Raw genomic sequence first — 19385 nt, 5'->3', positions numbered from 1 at the left:
TTCCCACCTCCCTTGACCTCAACTCCTTCCTCTCCCTTGGGCCTTCTCCTCACCTTAATATCTTAAAAGGTGGATTCTCCGTCCTGCACCTCGTGGCAGGGGTGCGTAGATGTGGGGGGTGAGCAGCGACCAAGTTACTTCACTGGTGCACACCCCCCTGTGGGAATCCAGGCCTGCTGCGACTCCGTAGGTTTGCTGCTTTACAGGCTTTATATGCAGTTCTTATGTTCCTCTTAGTTTGAATAATAATGTCTTGCTTCTTTCCTTTTGGGTATGGAAAGGTATTTTGGTGTTGTCATGCCGTTTGAAGATTAGCATGGGCCGGTAGGCGAAAGCGCAGTGTGCGCGATGCTGTCCGATGCGTAATGCACGATGCACGGTGCTGTTTCGCCTTTTATATTGCTAACCTGTGTCTTTTCTCTCCTTACAGGTTGCAATGTTCCTCGCCGAGTGCTGTAATGTTCCAGCAATGATACTGACCAGGAGATGACTGCCCAGGTAAGAATTGTGTGGCTTTCTTCATTCGGGAGGAAACATGAGTAAACGCTTACTAATGCTGTCTTTTTTTCTCCTCTTTCCAGGTTATGGTATTCCAGGATGCATGCGGTGCCAGATGATGGAGTTCGTACCTTCAGGTGAGTGGAAGTGAAGTCAGCGATGGTTTGAAGACAGGATACTGTTCCAGGTAAGTTTCGTAGTGTTCTTTCTCTCTCTGCAGGTCCTTGGTTTCAGGTAAGCTGGCATCAAAGAACTGGACACGGTGAGCGTTACGCTGCCCACAGCAGACTAATGCAAAGCATGTTCTGCTGTTTGGGTGGGATTTAAATAGTCTCAGGTAAAGTAGTCCAGGTAAAATAGTCCCAGGCCTGCCACACCCAAAGTAGTCCAGGTAAAGTAGTGCCAGGCCTGCCACACCCAAAAGACTAGACTGCATAGCTCAGTTCCTTGTAACTGAGCTATGTGTTTGCCTCCATGTTGGCTGAACCCCCCCACCCCCAAGTTAAATAGTCCCAAGTAAATAGACCCATTCTAATGTTGGTCTTCATGATGGTTATGAGCCTGTCGCCAAAGGTGCCAGGACTGACTCCAAGAGAGTCTTGGATGAGGCTTTAAGGCCTTTGACCTGGCCCTAACTGGAAGGCTGACTTGCCAGTGAGGGCCAGGGGCAAGGGTCATGACAAGACCTCCTTCCTCCTGGACCGCCTTCCCAGGTTGAGCTTGGGTAATTTCCCTCTACCACCTCTCTATCCACATGTGGTGTTCCCCAGGGTTCTATCCCACCCCCGGCTCTTCAATGTCCATCTGACTCCTTTGGCCCTCCCGATCTGTACCTTTTCCTCTAACTTTCAGTGTTTTATTGCGGATGACACACAGCTCTCTTTCAGGCTTCCCTCTGCCTCCTCCTCACTCATCCCTGACTGATCCGCTATAGGCATGGTGCGCCTCTAAGGATCTCTGCCTTGCGCCTCTAAGGATCTCTGCCTTAACCCCAGTAAGACCGAGATCATTCTCATTGGGACCCCTGCACCCGCATTTCGTCTCTCACTCTGGCTGCCCTCCTTGGGCCCTCTGCCCTCACCCTCTTGTGAGGCAAAAAACCTTGGTGTCTTCTTTAACTCCACTCTCCTTCTCTCCACACATTACGAACCTTGCCAAGAAGGCCCATTTCCAGCAGTTCCTCCTCGGAGGTATTCTCCCCTTTCTCACCTTCCCCTAGAAGCTCACCGTCTCCAGAGCACTGGTTCTCTTTAGGCTGGACTACTGCAACAGCCTCATTCTCATTCTGCCTCTCTCTACACTTCGCCCTCTTCAACTCATTCAGAACTGGAAAACAAGACTTATCCCTGGCTTCAAGCCCAGGGACCACATCTCTCCGGGCCTGAAATCCCTCCACTGGCTTCCAGTGGCTGCATGGATCATGATGAAGACCCTCTGCATCTTCCACAAGACCTTTTGTGGTTGTGGCCCTCACTACCTTCAACTCTGTCTTCCCAAGTACATTCCTCCTAGAGCTCTTTGCTTGTCTACTTCTATCTCTCTGTGGGTGAGACCCTTCTACAAGCAGAGAATGGGGAACTAGATCTCTCTCCACTACAGCTGCCTCCCTCTGGAATGGCCTCCCTGCCTCTCTCTGCCTTGAGCCAGATCTCCTTAAATTTTGGAAGCTCCTATTGTCCTCCCTTTTCTCCTCTCTCACTCCCTCTTCCCTGCTTACCTTCCCTGGCTCCTGCTCCATCTGCTGACTGGCTGCTCCGTGTCCTCTGAGACTGACAGGACACTAGCCCCTCCCCCTGACCAGTCCCCCTGCACTTGCCGCATGGCCCAACTTGCACTGCCGCCTGGCCAACCTTGCACTACCGGGCTGGGATAGCCCTCTGTAGTCCCTGCCTTCCTGGCACTTAACTCAGGGCCCTGCTGCTCTGGGTGCACTACTCCCTGTACTCTCCCCGCTGCACTTCCTGTTGCGCGCTTGCACAATCTCAATGACACAAGGCCTAGTAACATCTTTTTCTTGTCGTCCTCCCTCTGGTCCCCATCCCTTATAATTGGTTATTTATAACACGCTTAATACCCACAGGCTTCTAAGCGCGGACACAGGACACAGGATGCAATCTGTGTTGCTCTGCATCGTTTTGCTTTCAAGGCGAGTGCGCTGCCCCTAAGCTATCCTCCAGAGATTAGTTGCGCCTTGAAATAGGCACATAATAAATAAAAAAAATCAATCAATACATACATAATCACATCCCTCCATGCCTCTTGCTTAGAATGCTACATGGTACTCTCCAAGCCCCCACCCAAAGCTATCAGGTAGTATTGTCCCAATACATATGGTCGCCATACATAATGTCGCCAGGAAAAGGTTGTGGTAGCATTATATATGGTGACTAAATGTATGGTGTCAAGGGGGGCGGGGGTGTCTCCTGCTCGCCTTGAAGAAAAAAAAGGGGGTTGGTGGTTGCGGCGGTGTCCCCCGCATGTTAGATGGAATAATGTCCCCACAAAAAAATGGCAATTTTTTTGTGACTTTTTTGCCAGGCGACATCTTGATATTGCCATGGGTGAGATAAGACCATTCAGCCTGTGGCATTCTCTAGATTAAAGATCAATATTATTAATACATGGGCCAACACTATGCTCGTTAAACCATGCATGAGTGAGTCTGTGTGTAGTGCATGTGTAAAATAATCATGTCTAAGTGACACCAGTTTGTTCAAATAAGGAAAGTAAGGCACATCGATTAAAGTGACTTACCCGGCTCATCACACTTTGGCCAAGAAGTGAAGCTGGGATTACAGGACAGGTTTCCTGAATCTACAGTTTGCAATGAAATGCATTTCTCACATCCCATTTTTAGTTTAGTTTCACAACCAAGCAGAATGTGTTTTTCACCCTGGGCTTTCGAAAGCGAAACTTTTACTGTGTGTTCAAGAAAGCAGTCTTGCTAAGACCCAATCACACAGTGAGTCAAGCCGATAATACTTAAGAGCTCCCTCGAAAAACATTAAGTAAAAGAAAAGTGCGATTCACCTTGAAAGGGCAAAAAGGTCACAACAGAAATGTATATGCAAAGGACAAGGCAATCAAGCACGGTACATGAACTAAAAATGCACCAATGTTCTTCTCCACATTGCAATGCCAAATTAAAAGAAAGGACTACAACTGTGTAGATGCTGAATTGATTGAATTTTATCACAAGTTGCTATTTGATAAGTTTAAAAGCATGGTGAAATAAAGCACCCTTCCACACATTTACATCGCGATGGGTGCTGTATGGTCAAACTCATGCAACAGCATATATCTGCACACAAGACAAAGAAAACATAGCTCAGTGGGTTGAGAACCTACGGCATGCAATGTGTGCTATCTCAGAGCCACAGATCTGAACCATGAGAAGTCCAGCATGTTTCTTTATGTCAATTCATGTGCTGCTGCCCTGGCTCCCTGGTCTGAAATGTTATGTCATTAATGTCAAGTAATCGTACCAACCATTAATGACATGCAAAGACAACACACACTTTGGGCCTGTTTCTAATGGGAACCCATTCTGTCAGTATACACCTGCAAAAGGCACATGTAAGCCAAGCTGTCATCTACCAGATCCAGTCCCCCATGTTAATGGGGGAGTAAAGAAGGTCATATTCCAGTGTACTGGGTTAAAACCTCCTACCAGGGGCATCTCTAGGCCAGAGACACATTTGGGTGCAATTCTGATGCGATTTACAAACGAGCCATGCGGAGAAGGGGTATAGCATGGATTGCATAACTACAGAACAGTAGTCTGCATGCAAGGTAGCTTCAGAGTGAGAATGTTATGAAGGCCACAACCAATACTTATGCTGACAAACCTCTGCCCACTTTTGTTATCCAACATCACTCCACAAAACATATGATCGCACCATTGGAATTGCTTATTGATTTAGTAAATAAACACATTCGATTTATGTGGGTATTTGGACCCGATATCCCGCTTGGTGCCATTCTGGAATGACCCTACACAATACAAAAATACACAAAAATGTTACAATGGTTGTAGAAATGTTCCAGAAAAGGCAAATATTTATTCCATCAATGTATTCTTAAAATAGACATGCAATGTCGAAAATGTCAAAATATAAGTAAAGCATTTAAACACAAACTAAAAGATGGGCAAGGGACAGCACCTTGGACATGTAGTTTAAAGAGAATGGAAGACCCGAAAATGATGGGTGAGGTTGCCCGAGTCTCGGCAAAAGTCCCTTATTGCCAACCCAATACATAAAAATTAGAAGAGTGTATGTAGGGAAGATATAATAGAAAGAGAAATCAAAAAATGGTCAAAATTAGTAAAAAGTACTTTTTACTTGTGTCCCCAACAATGTTATGGGACTTGACCAAATTGCCTAGTCATTTCGTTTTCTTTGTATTTTCAATTCTGGATCCATATTTGTTGAAAATATACATCAATGTTCGGCCAGGTCATACAATTAGTTTGCAGTTAGTTAGATTCATGTTTCTTATTCCTGGCATCACCTGGATGTCTTTGGGTACTCGGCTATCAATGACTAGAGTCTTTTCTACAGAGGGGTCTACTTATGCTGACAAAACTCTGCTCACTTTGGTTATCCAACATCACTCCATCACTTGCACTCACTTCTGAAAACTATGCAGAAACACAGCTCCAGACTTCTCTCAAGTGTCAGGTTAGGTGTTCCGACGGTCTTGGTTTTTAACTAATATCAATGTAGAGGAGCAGATGGACGTGTTTTCCCTAGTTCCCGCCCCCTCATCGCCGCCATATTGGAATAATAGGAGAAGAGCTATAAATGGGACCCCATGCATTGCCCTATACTGCATCGAGTGTACGAGAGAGGATATGCACTCAGACAACCATATATAATTTACCCTCGCACTGAAAGAGTGGAAGGATGTCGTACAGAAGGATGTCGGCGCACATCACTAGACATTATTGAGCGTTAAGTGTAATCTGAAGAGGGCAGAGTGATTCCATAAAGAAGATACATGAAGACATACCAACACTACATAAAAATCCTTAAGAGCGACAATGTAACCGAAGCAACAGTAGACATGCTCTTAAGGATAAAGTAATAGATATACAAAGAAGATGTAGTAATTTGCTGACCAATAAATGTAGGTACGCAGTAGTGTAGAAGCTTGCCTTAGAGGAAAATATAGAGTGGCAAGGACGGCATTGAAAGGAAAATGGAGGTCGGCTCATGTCAATTTCAACCCAGCTACCTCAGACCAACCAATGGGGCAGAATCAGGAAATGCTGGAGAATAGCTTTGTGTGCAAAACGAAAAACAGTCTATGTAGGCTTGGGATCAATGAGGATATTTTGAGGAATAATTGCAAGACACACGGGGAGGCAGATGGATATTCTATAAACCAAAGACATATTTCTATTAAATTAAAGAATAAGACATGTGCAAGAGCGAAGTATTGGACAATTAAAAGTGAATGAAGTCTATACAAGATGGAGTGAGCACGTCTCTAGAGGCCAGTAGGAGCAAGAACATTCAGTACAATTAAATCAAATAGCAGTAAATGGAAGGTCAGAATTTACATAATTTGTGGTCTCCTCACACGTGAATCAGAAGTCGAAAACAAGGGCTATTAAGCTTTGGATGAACATCGTGATGTGCTACACTCCCTTAAATGTTCCAGAATAGTGAGCAGTCTACAAGGTGAACTACAGACAAGATGACTTTGGCTCATGGCCGGACTGCTGAGAGATGATGGGTTAATTGGGAAAGCAGGAAGCAATCTCATGTGACTCGAGCACCTGGGTTTTGTTTTTTCTACGTGCTGCTAATGAGCCGAAAAGTTCAGGGTTGCGTGAGAATGCCAACCAATCAGAGGGGCTACCTGCTATACAATGTTGCATAGACCAATCCCGTATGCATTTAGAGGTAGTCTGAGGTGTGCTTTACAGACAAGAGGCAGACAATTATGAACTAACACCTATGTATACTATGGGTACATATGTTCCCCTAACCAATCTCTCACCTCAATAGGTTTTATAATTTGCCACGTAGAATGATGTCATAGATGCCGCATATTGGGGTATAAAACACCTGTATAATTAGGTTTGTGTGAGTGTGCAAGCATCAGTCCGGTGTCTGCCAGTTTGCGCTGCTTTATTGCGCTAAGAATAAAGTCGTATTTTGCCATATTCTTTGAGTCTGTCCGGTTATTTGTTCAGAGATCTTTGTTGGTAATGCTATCTAGCACAAGAGGCGCTTCAAGGTGCTAGAGCACATCATGTTGCTCGCTTGCACCAGAGTGAAGTGTAATTCTCTCAATATAAATGTAGGACTACAGCTAGTGGATGTGCAGGGGGGTGTGGGCCTGCAGGCCAGAACTGGTGGAGCATGTCACACTGGACTACAGAGAGCTTGATAGATATACAGAGAAAGGCAGTCAGCCACTTTGCCGCCACTACTACCTTACTCTGTACGATCATTGCAAAGCAGATAAATCCATCCCTTTATAACATGTTATTACCTGGTTTGTTTCTTTGCACTCTTGTATCCATACATGTGGGATTATTCCACTATACCTGCAGAACTGTAGAGATCTCAATACAAAGTAAAAATATGGTCTATGCTGGAAGGGTTGCTGACACGGGACAGCAGACAACTTAAGTTGTGTGCGCTATTTGCATATAACAAGTCAAAGCACAGTTACAATGATGGTGCGTGTTGTTCGATTAATTGATTTCATTTTTTAAACACTATATGAGTCACAAATGTCCAGGTTAGGTGTGAGTGGTGCATGCTGTGCAGTTTGTCTGCATTCCGGGATTTATAGTTTTGGTCCTTGATTATAAATGTGGGGTTGCAAGTGACGGAATACAAGAAAAGGAGGACGGGCTGGGTGTGCTATTCACATGTGCCAAAATAACATCGTCTCCCCCAATTAAACTGTAAGAATGATTGACTGCATTTGCCTGTACGCCTAGACCACGCCTGCAGCAGGAAGCCATCTTGCGGTCTAATCCCATGTGGAGTAAATGCTGGCTCTTATTTTTTGGTGTAATGGAATACTGTGCACTTCCCAAATGTTCTTCATTGGTCCAATGAGTTCTATCCAATGCCAAGTATGTCAATCAAAGTTATTTAAAAATAAACCACCAAACAGCAAATTGTACCATTTGGAATACATGGCCTGGACACAATGGATGGATGGATGGATGGATGGATGGATAAATCGGAAGGGCAGTTTTGGAGACCACATTTGGGGTTACCCCAATGCCCCTCTAATCCAATGCATCTGGCTGGAAATCGGATGAACATCAGCAGGTGCCACGGTAGAAATGTACATATTTTTATGACGAGTGCATATTGGGTATTTTAAGCAAATTGTTGAGCGATAGTAACTGCAAACCTTTTTAGAGTATACAATACTATGTAATGAGCTACTGATGGCAATTAATTTAAAACCTGACTAGAGTAATGGGGTGGACAAGCTGAAATTAGAACCTGTTGAGAAAGTACGACAATGGAATTTCAGTTTGAATGTAACTCACCTAATGCGTGAACATGTTTGCTTTTTTAACTCCACCAGAATATGTATCTCTTTTCCCTCCCCCTAAACTATGTGTGTTCTTCCTGATGCTGTGTTTTAATTTTATTCTCTCTGGACCTGGAAAGTACGTATGAAACAGCTCACATTGGCTGAGTTCATCTATGTCAATGTTTGAAGAACATGGAACATCTGTATTTTTCTGAGTGCGACTAATCTTCGATGGTTAAACAAACCGGTTCTGGACGTATTGTGTGTCAGGTAGGTCTGTAACCTTCACTATTGCACAGAAGCCCGTATGGAGGAAGACTGCACTCAAGGTTAATGAATGAAACCATATAAGCATCTGACTATATACTCTTGCCTGTATGTAGTCTATGAATGTTAATAGCTTTTTACGCAATAATTGTGTTTGTACGAATGTTGCATTTGAATGTGTGTACATTTATATCTAACTATTGTCACACAAACACATATTTTAAAGAAATACCCCAGCATTGTGGTGAATGGACGTCCTTTGCTGGAATGTCCTACTCACCAGCCAACGCACCACCCACCAAGGTGCCAATGAGACGCATCCCTCTAAGCCCCAGCCCACCCTCAAAGGCTTCTGCAAATCTGACCACATTGCTCCCACACTCATCGAACTACATTGTTTGCCGCTACAAGCATGTCTCCAGTTCAAGAACTGCTCCATCATTCACAAAGCTGTCGTTCTGCATGGCCCCTCCAACCTAGCCGACATTGCCGCCATCTCCAGCTACCAAGGGGCCACCAGAAGCCAAGACCTAGCTGGTTTAGAGCTGCAAAAAAAACCTGAAATAGGCTGTGGAACCTCACACTCATCACCATAAGACTTGCACCCACCCTGGGTCAATTTTGGAAGGAGCTCAAGACTCGCCATCCTCATGCACCATACCACCACCCCCACCTCCCCCAACCAATCTAACGACAATTTGAAACAGGGAGCTGCACTAGTTAACCTTGATTACCGATTTCTGATACATTTGCACAATTGCACCAGCGCTCCTTGCACACTCAATTCATTTGAGATCTGCATCAAAGAAGGGTATCCCCTGGAAATAAAGTTTCAGTAGAAAATTATGGCGCTTGGTGAATGGAAAAGACTTGGGATTATGATTACGATTGGTCATTTATTATGCGCTTCATACCCGGAGGTTTCTAAGCACGGACCCAGGGATCGAACCTGTATTGATCTGCGTCGTCTTAATTCCAATACGTACACGTTGCCCCTGGATCAGGAAGAGACCAATTACAAAAAATGGGGGAGTATCACAATATTCAAAGGGCCTCATTGGCATGGATGTGGCATGCCATCCCTAGTAGATACTGGGCATTAGCACCACTCCAACAAAAAAACCTAAAACCAGAAATCATTGTGCAAGTGCTGCAACTAAAAATGATTATTTTCATTGTGAATACTCGATACAGTAAAATACATTTATTTTATCCCAATGCATCATTAAAGAAAATAAATGAAGACATCTACAATAATTAACTAATTTACCTTTGCACCTAAAAATGACATCTTCGCCTTCTGTAGCTTCTTGGTTTACTGGCTGGATGTCAAATGCAGGCGGGGATCCACGCACGTCCCTGTTGTGCTCCACGGTCACCTTCCGGCTTTCAAAATCCCGGCTCCTAGCTTGAGGGGTGGAGGACGTTTTTCTGGTCTGCAGAGGGGGCTCCTGTGCTCCTGTTTTCCTCTCCTCACTTGCGGAAATGGAAGACATCTTGGAGTGTGTCCTCTGGGCAGGCTGGATTTTAATGGACTGCAGTGTTATGGTGCTCCCAGAGCTCTCTGGTGGGTTGCTTTTCTTCGTTTCGAGTTTGGTCGCGCGACTGGCCTCTGTCCGGCTTTCTTTCACCTGCTTTTGCTTGTTGTCTGGGATGTCTTTGGTAGGAGTGGAAGGAGCTTCTTTTAAGGAAACGTGTTGGGTCTCCTTGGTCGACGTCGGCTGCTCTTTACCTTTGAAAGTGATGTCTGTGCTGCTTGTTTTCTGTTCCTTAACAATCCCATTCGTGGTGATCTGCTGGACTTCGGAGGACTTTGGCGTTTTCAAAAGGGTGGTGGTTGGCTGCAGAGAAAAGCTTAAGCAGAGAGGTTAATATATTTAGAAGGATAAATCATGCTTCCTTTCATATACAAGAGCCCTGTTAAATATGCTGTGACTGCACATGGAAGAATTCAAAAGCATTTCTACTATAAACTTCCAAGAGCTACTGCAGACTGCACCGCCGCGTGACTACCTTTTATTTCCACCTACTAGAAAAGTCTGTGCAGCTGTAAGAACATGTGTGGGATGGGGGATCAATGAGACCCGTGCATCCCTGAATGTACCCTCGTGTGCGGTCAAAAATCCACTGCACGACCACCACTTTGTTTCAACTAAAATGTTTCCACCATCTGGGGAGGACTAGATCAAGTGCTGTACATTGAAATGTGCACTAGTTTTTCTCCAGTTCGAACTACAAAATTCATTTGGATTAAATCAAGTACCTTTGCCCACACCCACAGCTGGAACCGAGTAAGGTATTCCCATCTAGAATTCACTGTGAATCTGTTTTGACATGTTTGCAGGGCTTCCCTTTGAACTTAGCCTTCCCTGTGATTTCAGGTTCTTGAAAGGAAGGTGGCCCTCGTGACCATTGCGTTTGGCAGGTGGGCCCATAAGCTCCAGGTCCATTCTGCCTTTGAACCGTGGTGTTTCTTGGCACCGGGTGGCTGTTCATACTCATGCACCATTCATTCTCCGAGTTACTTTCAGATTTTCATATGAATCAGGATATTGTTCTGTTTGTCTTCTTTTTCATACTTCATTGCACTAGCTCCAAATACAGTTCATATGTAATGCTGTTTAACTAGAGTGGCGGGCAGCGTTAGTCATTATTAAGGTAGAGAGGCAGTAGGGGAAAGAACATACGCAGCAGTTACTTGCCGGATGTGTCCTAGTGAACCCGGCTCACCTTTTGTAGGATTGGATGTTGCGGTGCACCCAACTCGATGACACCCGTCCTCCAAGCAGAGACGTAGCCAGGATCGTCTAACAAGTGGTGCCTGAAGCTTAGGTAGTTGGGCCCACCACGGTGGCATTAACATCTGTAAATGCCCACTCAGCACTGCAGAGTGGGCACTTACACATTTTGGTTGGGCCTTGCCCACTCGGGCCCTACCGGGTCTACGCCTCTGCCTCCAAGGAAGTTAGGAGGCTGCTTCACGTTCATGCACACAGTATAGGCGAAGTCTTCGACCTTCTAGATACCCTAAAACATGGGCGACGGTAACCAGAATCATCCTACCCATGTCTTCAGTAACAAGATCATGTCTAGGCCCTTGCGGATAACTGAAGCGTCACCACCCAGAGTTAAAGACAGTAACACTTAATAACTGGGGTCTACAAATAAAATAAGAGGAGATGAGGTGTGGCAGAATGGCAGTGCATATTTCTATGTGCAGAGTCATTCTTGCTGATATACAGTGCATATCTCTATGCCGATAGGTTGTCTTGCACGCCAACTTGAAAAAGGCAGAGTCAAATGGGGGCTTCCTTTGGACTCTCAATGTGCTACTGTCTCAAAAGTGCCTATTCCAAGCAGAGTTTCAGATTTTAAGGCACAGTAGAGATTCAGAAGTTCTGCCCAGTTTAGCATGAAGGAGAGATGCCCTCTGTAATTGCCCTGCAACTCTAGTGCTGCCCACCGGAAACACAGGGGTCGTGAAGGCAGTCTCAGATTCAATGGTGAAGCGCCTCTACTGTAGGCCCTTAAAACAGAGGCGCTTCAAGTGAGTCAAGGCTCCTCGTGCGAACGCTACAACTAGACAATCATGTAAAGTTTCAATTGCTCTGAAGTCTCCCTCCCAATACGACAGCAGCGGGAGATAAGAGGGGGGTAAGCCACACCGGGACTTGTGTAAGAATTAGCCGATCCTTCGCAACTTTTGAAAACTATTGTCCATTGCAGTTTTTAATCTATGTTTTTATCGTATTGTTAACCTGGTCTTCCAAGAATTTGTATTATATTAGCTATAAAAAAAAAGATATACAGTGAAATGTCCATCCCTTACATGAAACGCTTTTGAATGTCTATCTGCATGTTGTGATCCACTACTTTTACACAAGAAGCCTCAAGGCTCTGCTTCAGGCTTCCAAGAAAGAAAGATTGTTTGGGAGTTTAAGAGACTGCCTATTCTACAGGGCAGACCCAGAACTCAACAGTGTAATGGAGGTTTGTGTAGGTTTTCCCTTGGAGCGAGTCAATTTGTGTCTCTTATCTGATACAAGGTGATCTTCTTTCATAGAACGTACTACTGGGCACGGAATGGGCACGTCCGCATGCAGGTTGCAAATGATTCATTTATTTAAAAAATCAGACAAAAACAGACCAGTTTGTTACAACTACAATTCATTTCAATCTTTCAATAAAAGGATGTATTTCTATGACAAAAATGTTAATCTGATTTCATTGTGATAATGAAAAGAGAAATGGAGCATTGCTTACTCTGAATGAAAACAAATTACCCATTACTTAAGCACTACCAGGTGTTGGAATACCACCGTAAATCTATTTTTTCTCCAAAAAAAAAAAGTTTGTTCAGTTGGGCGAATACTATTAAAACATTAAAAAATGAAAGGAATGTGTGTTGAATTGGTGGAATAACATATTAAATCCATTACAACATATGAATACCAATTTCAGTCTGGTAATGTCCCAATTTCTTTCCCTTAAATTTATGTGCCATTTAAATTTTCTTCCATCTCTGTATTTATTGCTAAAATGGATACCTTTATTTAGCAAACAACATCAGGAAAAATAGTCAGTTAATAAGTTGGGATGAGGAGAGCAGTTGTGATGAGGAGTGAGGAGTTGCCTAAATACATTTCATGAAAAGAACTAAGAATTCAAACTCAAATTTCAAGGACATTGGAGCTTAAAGTTGAAGAAATGGTATAAACTTAATCAAGCATCACCCTGCTGAATCCTTAACTTTATAGAAAAATCAGTACAAAAGCCAAGGATAAACAGGTAGTTACCATGCTGACCAATTGTCATTTAGAACAACCACTTGTATTACCCTCATGGTAAAAGGGTTTTCGATTGGGATCGAGATCTGTAAGAGCCAGTAGGCAACCAACACTATTTGCCAGTGTGATGCCCTATATTCCCAAAATGCCTCGGGGTGCTTTATTTCAAAACAGTGTTTTTACCTATTCACTGTGTCAAAAAGTCACATTATCTAGGGATGATTATGGAATTGGGTGAACGTTGAAAGACTCTGCGATCTTACATCACACGTGAAGTGAGCGCCTATAATGTACAAGCTATGCAGCTAATCCCCACAGATGAATGCAGTGGGGTCAACACAAGGGCTGTTTGAAGGTTATTTTCAAAGGACCAACAACGCAACAAGTTGAGAGGCTATTCAGGAACAAAGGCGATATCTTGGATATGTGCTCGGTGAAAAGCATGACGCGCACCAATAAAACACCACGCTTCATCACCACATACCTGTCCGTCACATCAGAACCTGAAAAGAGAAACAAAAAACAATGAAGCAGCCAATTTGTGGTACAATACAAACTATTTCACACAAAAAAGCATGAAAGTAATCTGACCTATGCATAGTAAGACCAAAAGACAAAGGCTCTATTCATTTTGTTAACTACATCATCCTCCTCCCTCTTACTTAGAGGGATTGGAATTGGCATGTCATTCACAAACTAAGCATAATAAATGGAATGTCCATAAGCGAACACCGAATACAGAAGTTATACCTATGGCCAATTAGCAAATACATATTCTTATTTTATTTATTAAATAACACATTCTTCCACAATGTCATCTTCATTAGGGTAGGAGCATGGGATTGTGGAGCAATTTTATTTTCCTGAACTCAATTTTATACATTCACCAGCATCCTTGTCAAGCGATGAATTACATTGTGGCGGATTGAAGGCCTCAACCTAAGGCTAATCCTTGCTTCTGTGCCTGGTTGTACACCTCAACTGACCACATTTGTTTGCTGCAAACCAGACCAAAGCCCATTGCTATAATGTGCCTTTTTCATATTGGCAACTAACAAGCAGCTTTACTTTCCATTTTTCCAATGATTCTGAAAGGTATTTTTTGTAATTGTTTTATTTCTTACAAAGAAGAGAGAGTATCAACTATCAGGTTTTACTTATGCAGATTTAGAACGCTCGGTTATTGTAGCCATTCATCTGTTCTGAACGTGCCTGATGTAGTTATTTAGGCCAGTTGTGTCTGATAAGATTAAGGCTAAAGAGGACTTTTGGAACAGGATTCAAGCAGGAGTCTGACATCAGTGGGAGGATAACCTTGAACATTTGGCTTTCTTTTCTGTGATATCTGGAACATAAGAAGGCACCCATATCACATGTTTTATAATTTACTTTCTTTTTAAAGAAGATAATGATATAATAAGTCATTTCTAACACGCCTCTACACAAGTGTGGCGTGACAAGACAAACGAGGGAAGACAGAGGGAGGACAAGACAAGCAATCTTACTAGGCCTTGTGACATTCAGACCGCGCAAGTGCGAGAACGAGAAATGCAAGGGGAGAGGAAGAGGGAAAAGTGCAAAGGAGAAGGGAGGGGAAAACAGGGCAGCAATGCTCTAAGTAAATGCAGCCAGGGCAGCACAGCTCTGGGTAGTGCAAGGAGACAGGGACTGTAGGGATACAGTTACAACCCCTAAGTGCATGGTAGGCCCGGAGGAAGTGCAAGGGTGACTGATCAAGAAAGAGCCTGGTACCCAGTTAGACTCTGAGGTTAGCTAAGCAACCAGTCGGAACAGCAGACAGGTAGGCCAGGTAGGTCAGCAGGGGATGGGGAGAGAGAAAGCAGAGGAGAAGAGGAAAGTTTTGAGCTGCTTCCGGAACGTCAGGTGGTCCGTATCAAGTTTGAGAGGGACAGGGAGGCAATTTCTGAGGGAGGCACCGCAAGAGGAGAGAGATCTACCCCCCAATCTCTCCCTGCAGAAGTGTCTGACCCTTAGAGTGTTGGAGGTAGCTGAGCGAAGGGCTTGACAAGGAAGGAACGTTGTCAGAGCATTGGATGAAGTGCGTGCCCCAGCCCCACAAAGACTTGTGGACAATGCAAAGGGTCTTGAACTAGATCCTTGCAGCCACCGGGAGCCAGTGGAGAGATTTCAGGGCTGGAGAGATATAGTCCCCTGGCTTGATGCCAAGGATATGTCTTGCAGTCCTGTTCTGGATTAGCTTCAGAGGGCAGAGAGTAGAGGAAGGCAGATTGATAAAGAGGTTGTTGCAGCAGTCCAGTCTAGAGAGAACCATGTCTCTGTATATAGTGAGCTTCTGGGGGAAATTGAGAAAGGGAAGAGTCCCTTTGAGGAGGTGCAGCTGGTAGTGGGACTTCTTGGCGACGTCCAAGATGTGAGGAGAGAGAAAAGAGAGGGGAGTCAAAGATGACACCAAGGTTTTTTGCCTCATAGGAAGGTGAAGGAAGATGGCCCAAGGCAGGCAGGCGGAATGAAAGGAAAAGCAGGACTAGGGGTCCCAATGTGAAAGATCTCAGTCTTGCTGGCATTAAGGCAGAGATCGTTGGAGGTGCACCAATCCTGAAAGGCAGATAGACAGGAATGCGCAAGAGAGGAGAGGAGGTTGTGGGGAGCCTAAGGGAGAGCCAAGTGTCATCCGCATATCACTTCGAGTTAGGGGTGGGGTGGGACGTAGAGATCAGGTGGGCCAAAGGGGCCAAGTAGAGGTTGAAAAACCAGGGTGAGATTATAGAGCCCTGGGGGATGCCACAGGAATAGAGGCGGCAGAGAGAAAGGGATCAAGTTGGACCTGGGAGGGACGTTCCAAGAGGAAGGCGGTCAACCACTCCAGGGCCTGATCCATGAGGGCCAGGTTCTCACGCTGTCGATTGATCAGGATGGCCTGGTTGACCGGGTCAAAAGCAGAGGAAAGATCCAGGAGGCTGAGGACAGAAGGAATAACAAGACAACCAATTTAAAATCCTCAGCACCGTCAGCAGGTCAAACATTGATTTTGCAGCTGTCGATAGCCAAGGTTTAGCAAGCGTGTAGGCCTCTGAAGTGCATTAGATTGCAAATATCCCCTAAAGCTATGAGTTTGTGAGGTGTTCACAATATTCTGCTATTATTAGTTGAACGATGAAAACGTATTGTTCATCATGAATGCTACAGCACTAATCTAAAGCTTAGACACACGAAAGAGCCAATTAGTGGGATGTTGGTGCCACTGCTGCCTTCGACTTGCCATATTCCCCACCTATAATGGGAACTCAACCATAGTCCCTTTCCTGGTTTTGCATAATGTATGCCTCACTCTATGCTTGCAAGCAGCTTGGTCTAATATGCATTAATGGTGGCTGCACTGCTAATTTCTATTCAAATAACAAATTGCTGATGAAGTCATGTCATTCTGCATTTCAATATCAATACTACTTATTTCATGGCCACAATAATTCTACCTTTTGATAACGGTCATAAGACAATCAATGCAACACCAGTATTCAAGAATAACCATATATTTTAAAAATCTGTTCCTGCTTATTCACCACGCCATCTCCTTGCAAAAAACGTTGTATGCTATAAAAAGCCATCATTCAAAGTGTTCTGCTCTTATTTCATTGGGGTGCCATTAGCATCCAGGCTATGCAATCAGAGAAAGTGTGGGAGAGATATTCATCCGTGTAGTCACTGTTCTGCGTGATGCATAATCATCCGATGTGCTAGAAGGTGAACTCCCTTTTCTGAAGAATAGAATTCCTATCGTGTATTGCAGTAAAAAGGGATGGACTGTTCTTAAGGAAATAAGTATTGAACAAGTATTTGTATTTACTAGCTCTTTCGATGTTATTTTTAAATGTCTGCTGTTGAATTGAGGTTCAATGTGAACAAACATGCATGTAACCTGAAAGGCTCTTAGAGATGGATTTTAGGAGGGAAGGTTTGATAATGCCATTTTGTTCTACAGGTGCCATCATCCTCAAAGTTCAGCTAATTCTACTATATGCACACTTTTATTCCTGATAAATACTATTTGGTCACTGGTGTATTGGGGAATGATGAGCTGAGAATTTGTCCTACAGATGCACACGACAGTATCCGAGTCCCCAAACAAATATACCTGACTCAGCAGTTTAGGATATGATCCTACTGAACATGAATAGGAATTGTTCAAACATTCATGTGTACATGAGGAAACCAAAATTAAGTGTTATGTTAACAAACTGACATGCTTGTGGTAGTTACCAGTTTACTCAATTATATGCTAATCGCTCATTATTTCTATCTAATGTAGTCCTCAAACAAGTACAATCTGAACACCCTAAATAAGTCAAACTGAATATTGAAACTTTCCAAGATCCTCTGAAAATCGGGCAAATGACCAGTTTATGGGGCTGTGTCCTGTGTGAAGGAGGACACGATTCACAGGGTGAGTGGTAGGCCAGTGACAGGCTCTACTATATGCTTTTGCCGTCGGCAACTCTCGCATATAAGTAAAAGCCCAAACAATGCATGTTGACTTCAAATAAAATATTAGATAATTGATCTCATTAGCTAGAATACCCTTAAGAAACGGAGAAGACGTGACAATCTGAAAGCACATGCCATTGCCAGCATTATAAGCAGCAAGTGGTCCACATTAACTGGCCTACAAGGAAACCAGCATATACGCTTGGACAGTCAGTGTTCAAGGAATTTCAGGTGAGGGGAATTTGGAATCTGAAGTCATTTGTTACCACCTGTTACTGACACCAGCAATGGCTCAATAATGACACTTTCTGAAATCAGGAAAGAACTGCAGACCCAGGCTTGATGAATTACTCCAAACCGATCATGCAGTTCACCCTGGTAAGGATGAGTCTTCTTCCAATTGCTGGCTGGCACGAGGCTCCAAGGTCCCAGAGCAGACAGGGCATGAGGATGGCACCATCCGGTGAGTGCCAAAAGAAAAAGGTAACCAGTGCAATCCTGGGGGGTTCATGCAGTGGCAGCGGGCTGTACAGTCATGTTTGGGGGCACAAATCTTGGGGGGGGGCACAAAGAGTTGGGCGATTCTAGCAAGGATGGACTCTTGGGCGGTATGTTTTTATTGGGAAGTGGATTATTTTGGAGTCACAAAAAGACCCATAAAGAACAATCCTGAGGTGGTGTTGACCTGGCAGGTGTAAGTTGTCCCAAGGTGGTGAATGTTGAGGGTGTTCAACAATCCCTCATAATTGTCTATGCAGACTAGAGTGAATGGAAGTTGCAATCCAAACATCTGCAGAGCCAAAAGATGCAGGTGCCTGGTATAGGCGGTCTTTGTGAGTGGATGAACCAACCAGCTGATTGGCTCTATAGCGGTGGGGTGGCCTTTCCGAAGTTACCTCAGAAGGTAGAAAGAGCACAATAACAGATAATGGATTCTGCAGAATACCATTGGTTATCACTCTGATGGGACTTGACAAGGTCAGCTGTTCATTGCCGATAGGAGAAGGATGGAGAACTCTGGAGGCCAAGGGGAGCCACCCATTTTATAATGAGATCCTTGGATGCAGTATAAGGAATACCCCCAAACCTCCCCCAGTTCTTATTTAGTGAATTAATCCAGTTAATGCCCAAAGGAGTAAACAACCTCCATTTTAGTCAGGAAAAAATAAACCGGAGAGATGAGGGGTGGGGGAGAAGCAAGGGTGTAGCGTTAGCCCCAAAGCCCAGTGTCCCATGGAAGAAAACCCAATGAAAATCGACCCCAGAATCTGTTTTGCATTTCCAGCAGTAGCAGGTAACTATCCAGCTTTTCTGGCACCTGTCCATGTGTCAATGTGCATAGAGGGAGTGACAGATCAGCACAAACTCTGTGCAAGCTTTGCCATGGCCCTGAGCAAAGAAATCAGATAGCAAACCCTGAAATCACAAGCCGAGAATGTGTGTGCTCTGTGCAACAATGCTGACAGAATGTTTATGCAGGCTGTCATGTTCCCACCACCAGGTTCTAACATGGCGGACAAGATATTTATCATTTTGAGACGTGGGGTCCACGGCCTCCACCAATCCTCATCTATTCGAAATGGACAATTTTTGCCCTTAATGGGTATTCAATGAGGAACACGAGCCATGTCTTGGTTATGACCTCTTTATTCCCCTCACTTACATGAACTAACTACTTCCCCTCTTGTCCCCTCCCCTCCTCACTCCCTCCTCCTGCCGCCCTCCCTGGGTCCCCAGTCCTCCTTCCTTAAAGGAGCCTATTTGAGTTTCTGTTTCTCACCACAACACCTCCCCCTTGCTTACCACGAAAGTTCAAAGGCTTACATTTGCTCAATCAGGTGCAAGGGTCTC

General features: G+C 44.3%; 1 protein-coding gene across 3 annotated transcripts in view; it reads right to left on the bottom strand.

The window, feature by feature from the left end:
* The window catches only part of MYLK (myosin light chain kinase), a 1914870-nt gene that overhangs the window by 924243 nt on the left and 971242 nt on the right, over positions 1 to 19385 (bottom strand). For all 3 annotated transcript variants that reach the window (XM_069616671.1, XM_069616673.1, XM_069616672.1), the window contains 2 exons: positions 13555 to 13573; positions 9554 to 10137 (listed from right to left, as the gene is read on the bottom strand). In XM_069616671.1, the coding sequence (XP_069472772.1) occupies positions 9554 to 10137; positions 13555 to 13573 (603 nt within the window). The remainder of the gene's footprint in view (positions 1 to 9553; positions 10138 to 13554; positions 13574 to 19385) is intronic.

The sequence above is a fragment of the Ambystoma mexicanum genome, chromosome 9 (genome assembly GCF_040938575.1).
Source record: "Ambystoma mexicanum isolate Mex_15411 chromosome 9, UKY_AmexF1_1, whole genome shotgun sequence".
In the NCBI taxonomy this organism is placed as follows: domain Eukaryota; kingdom Metazoa; phylum Chordata; class Amphibia; order Caudata; family Ambystomatidae; genus Ambystoma; species Ambystoma mexicanum.
The sequence above is the reverse complement of the archived record's forward strand: the minus strand, read 5'-3'. Positions and strand labels throughout refer to the sequence as shown.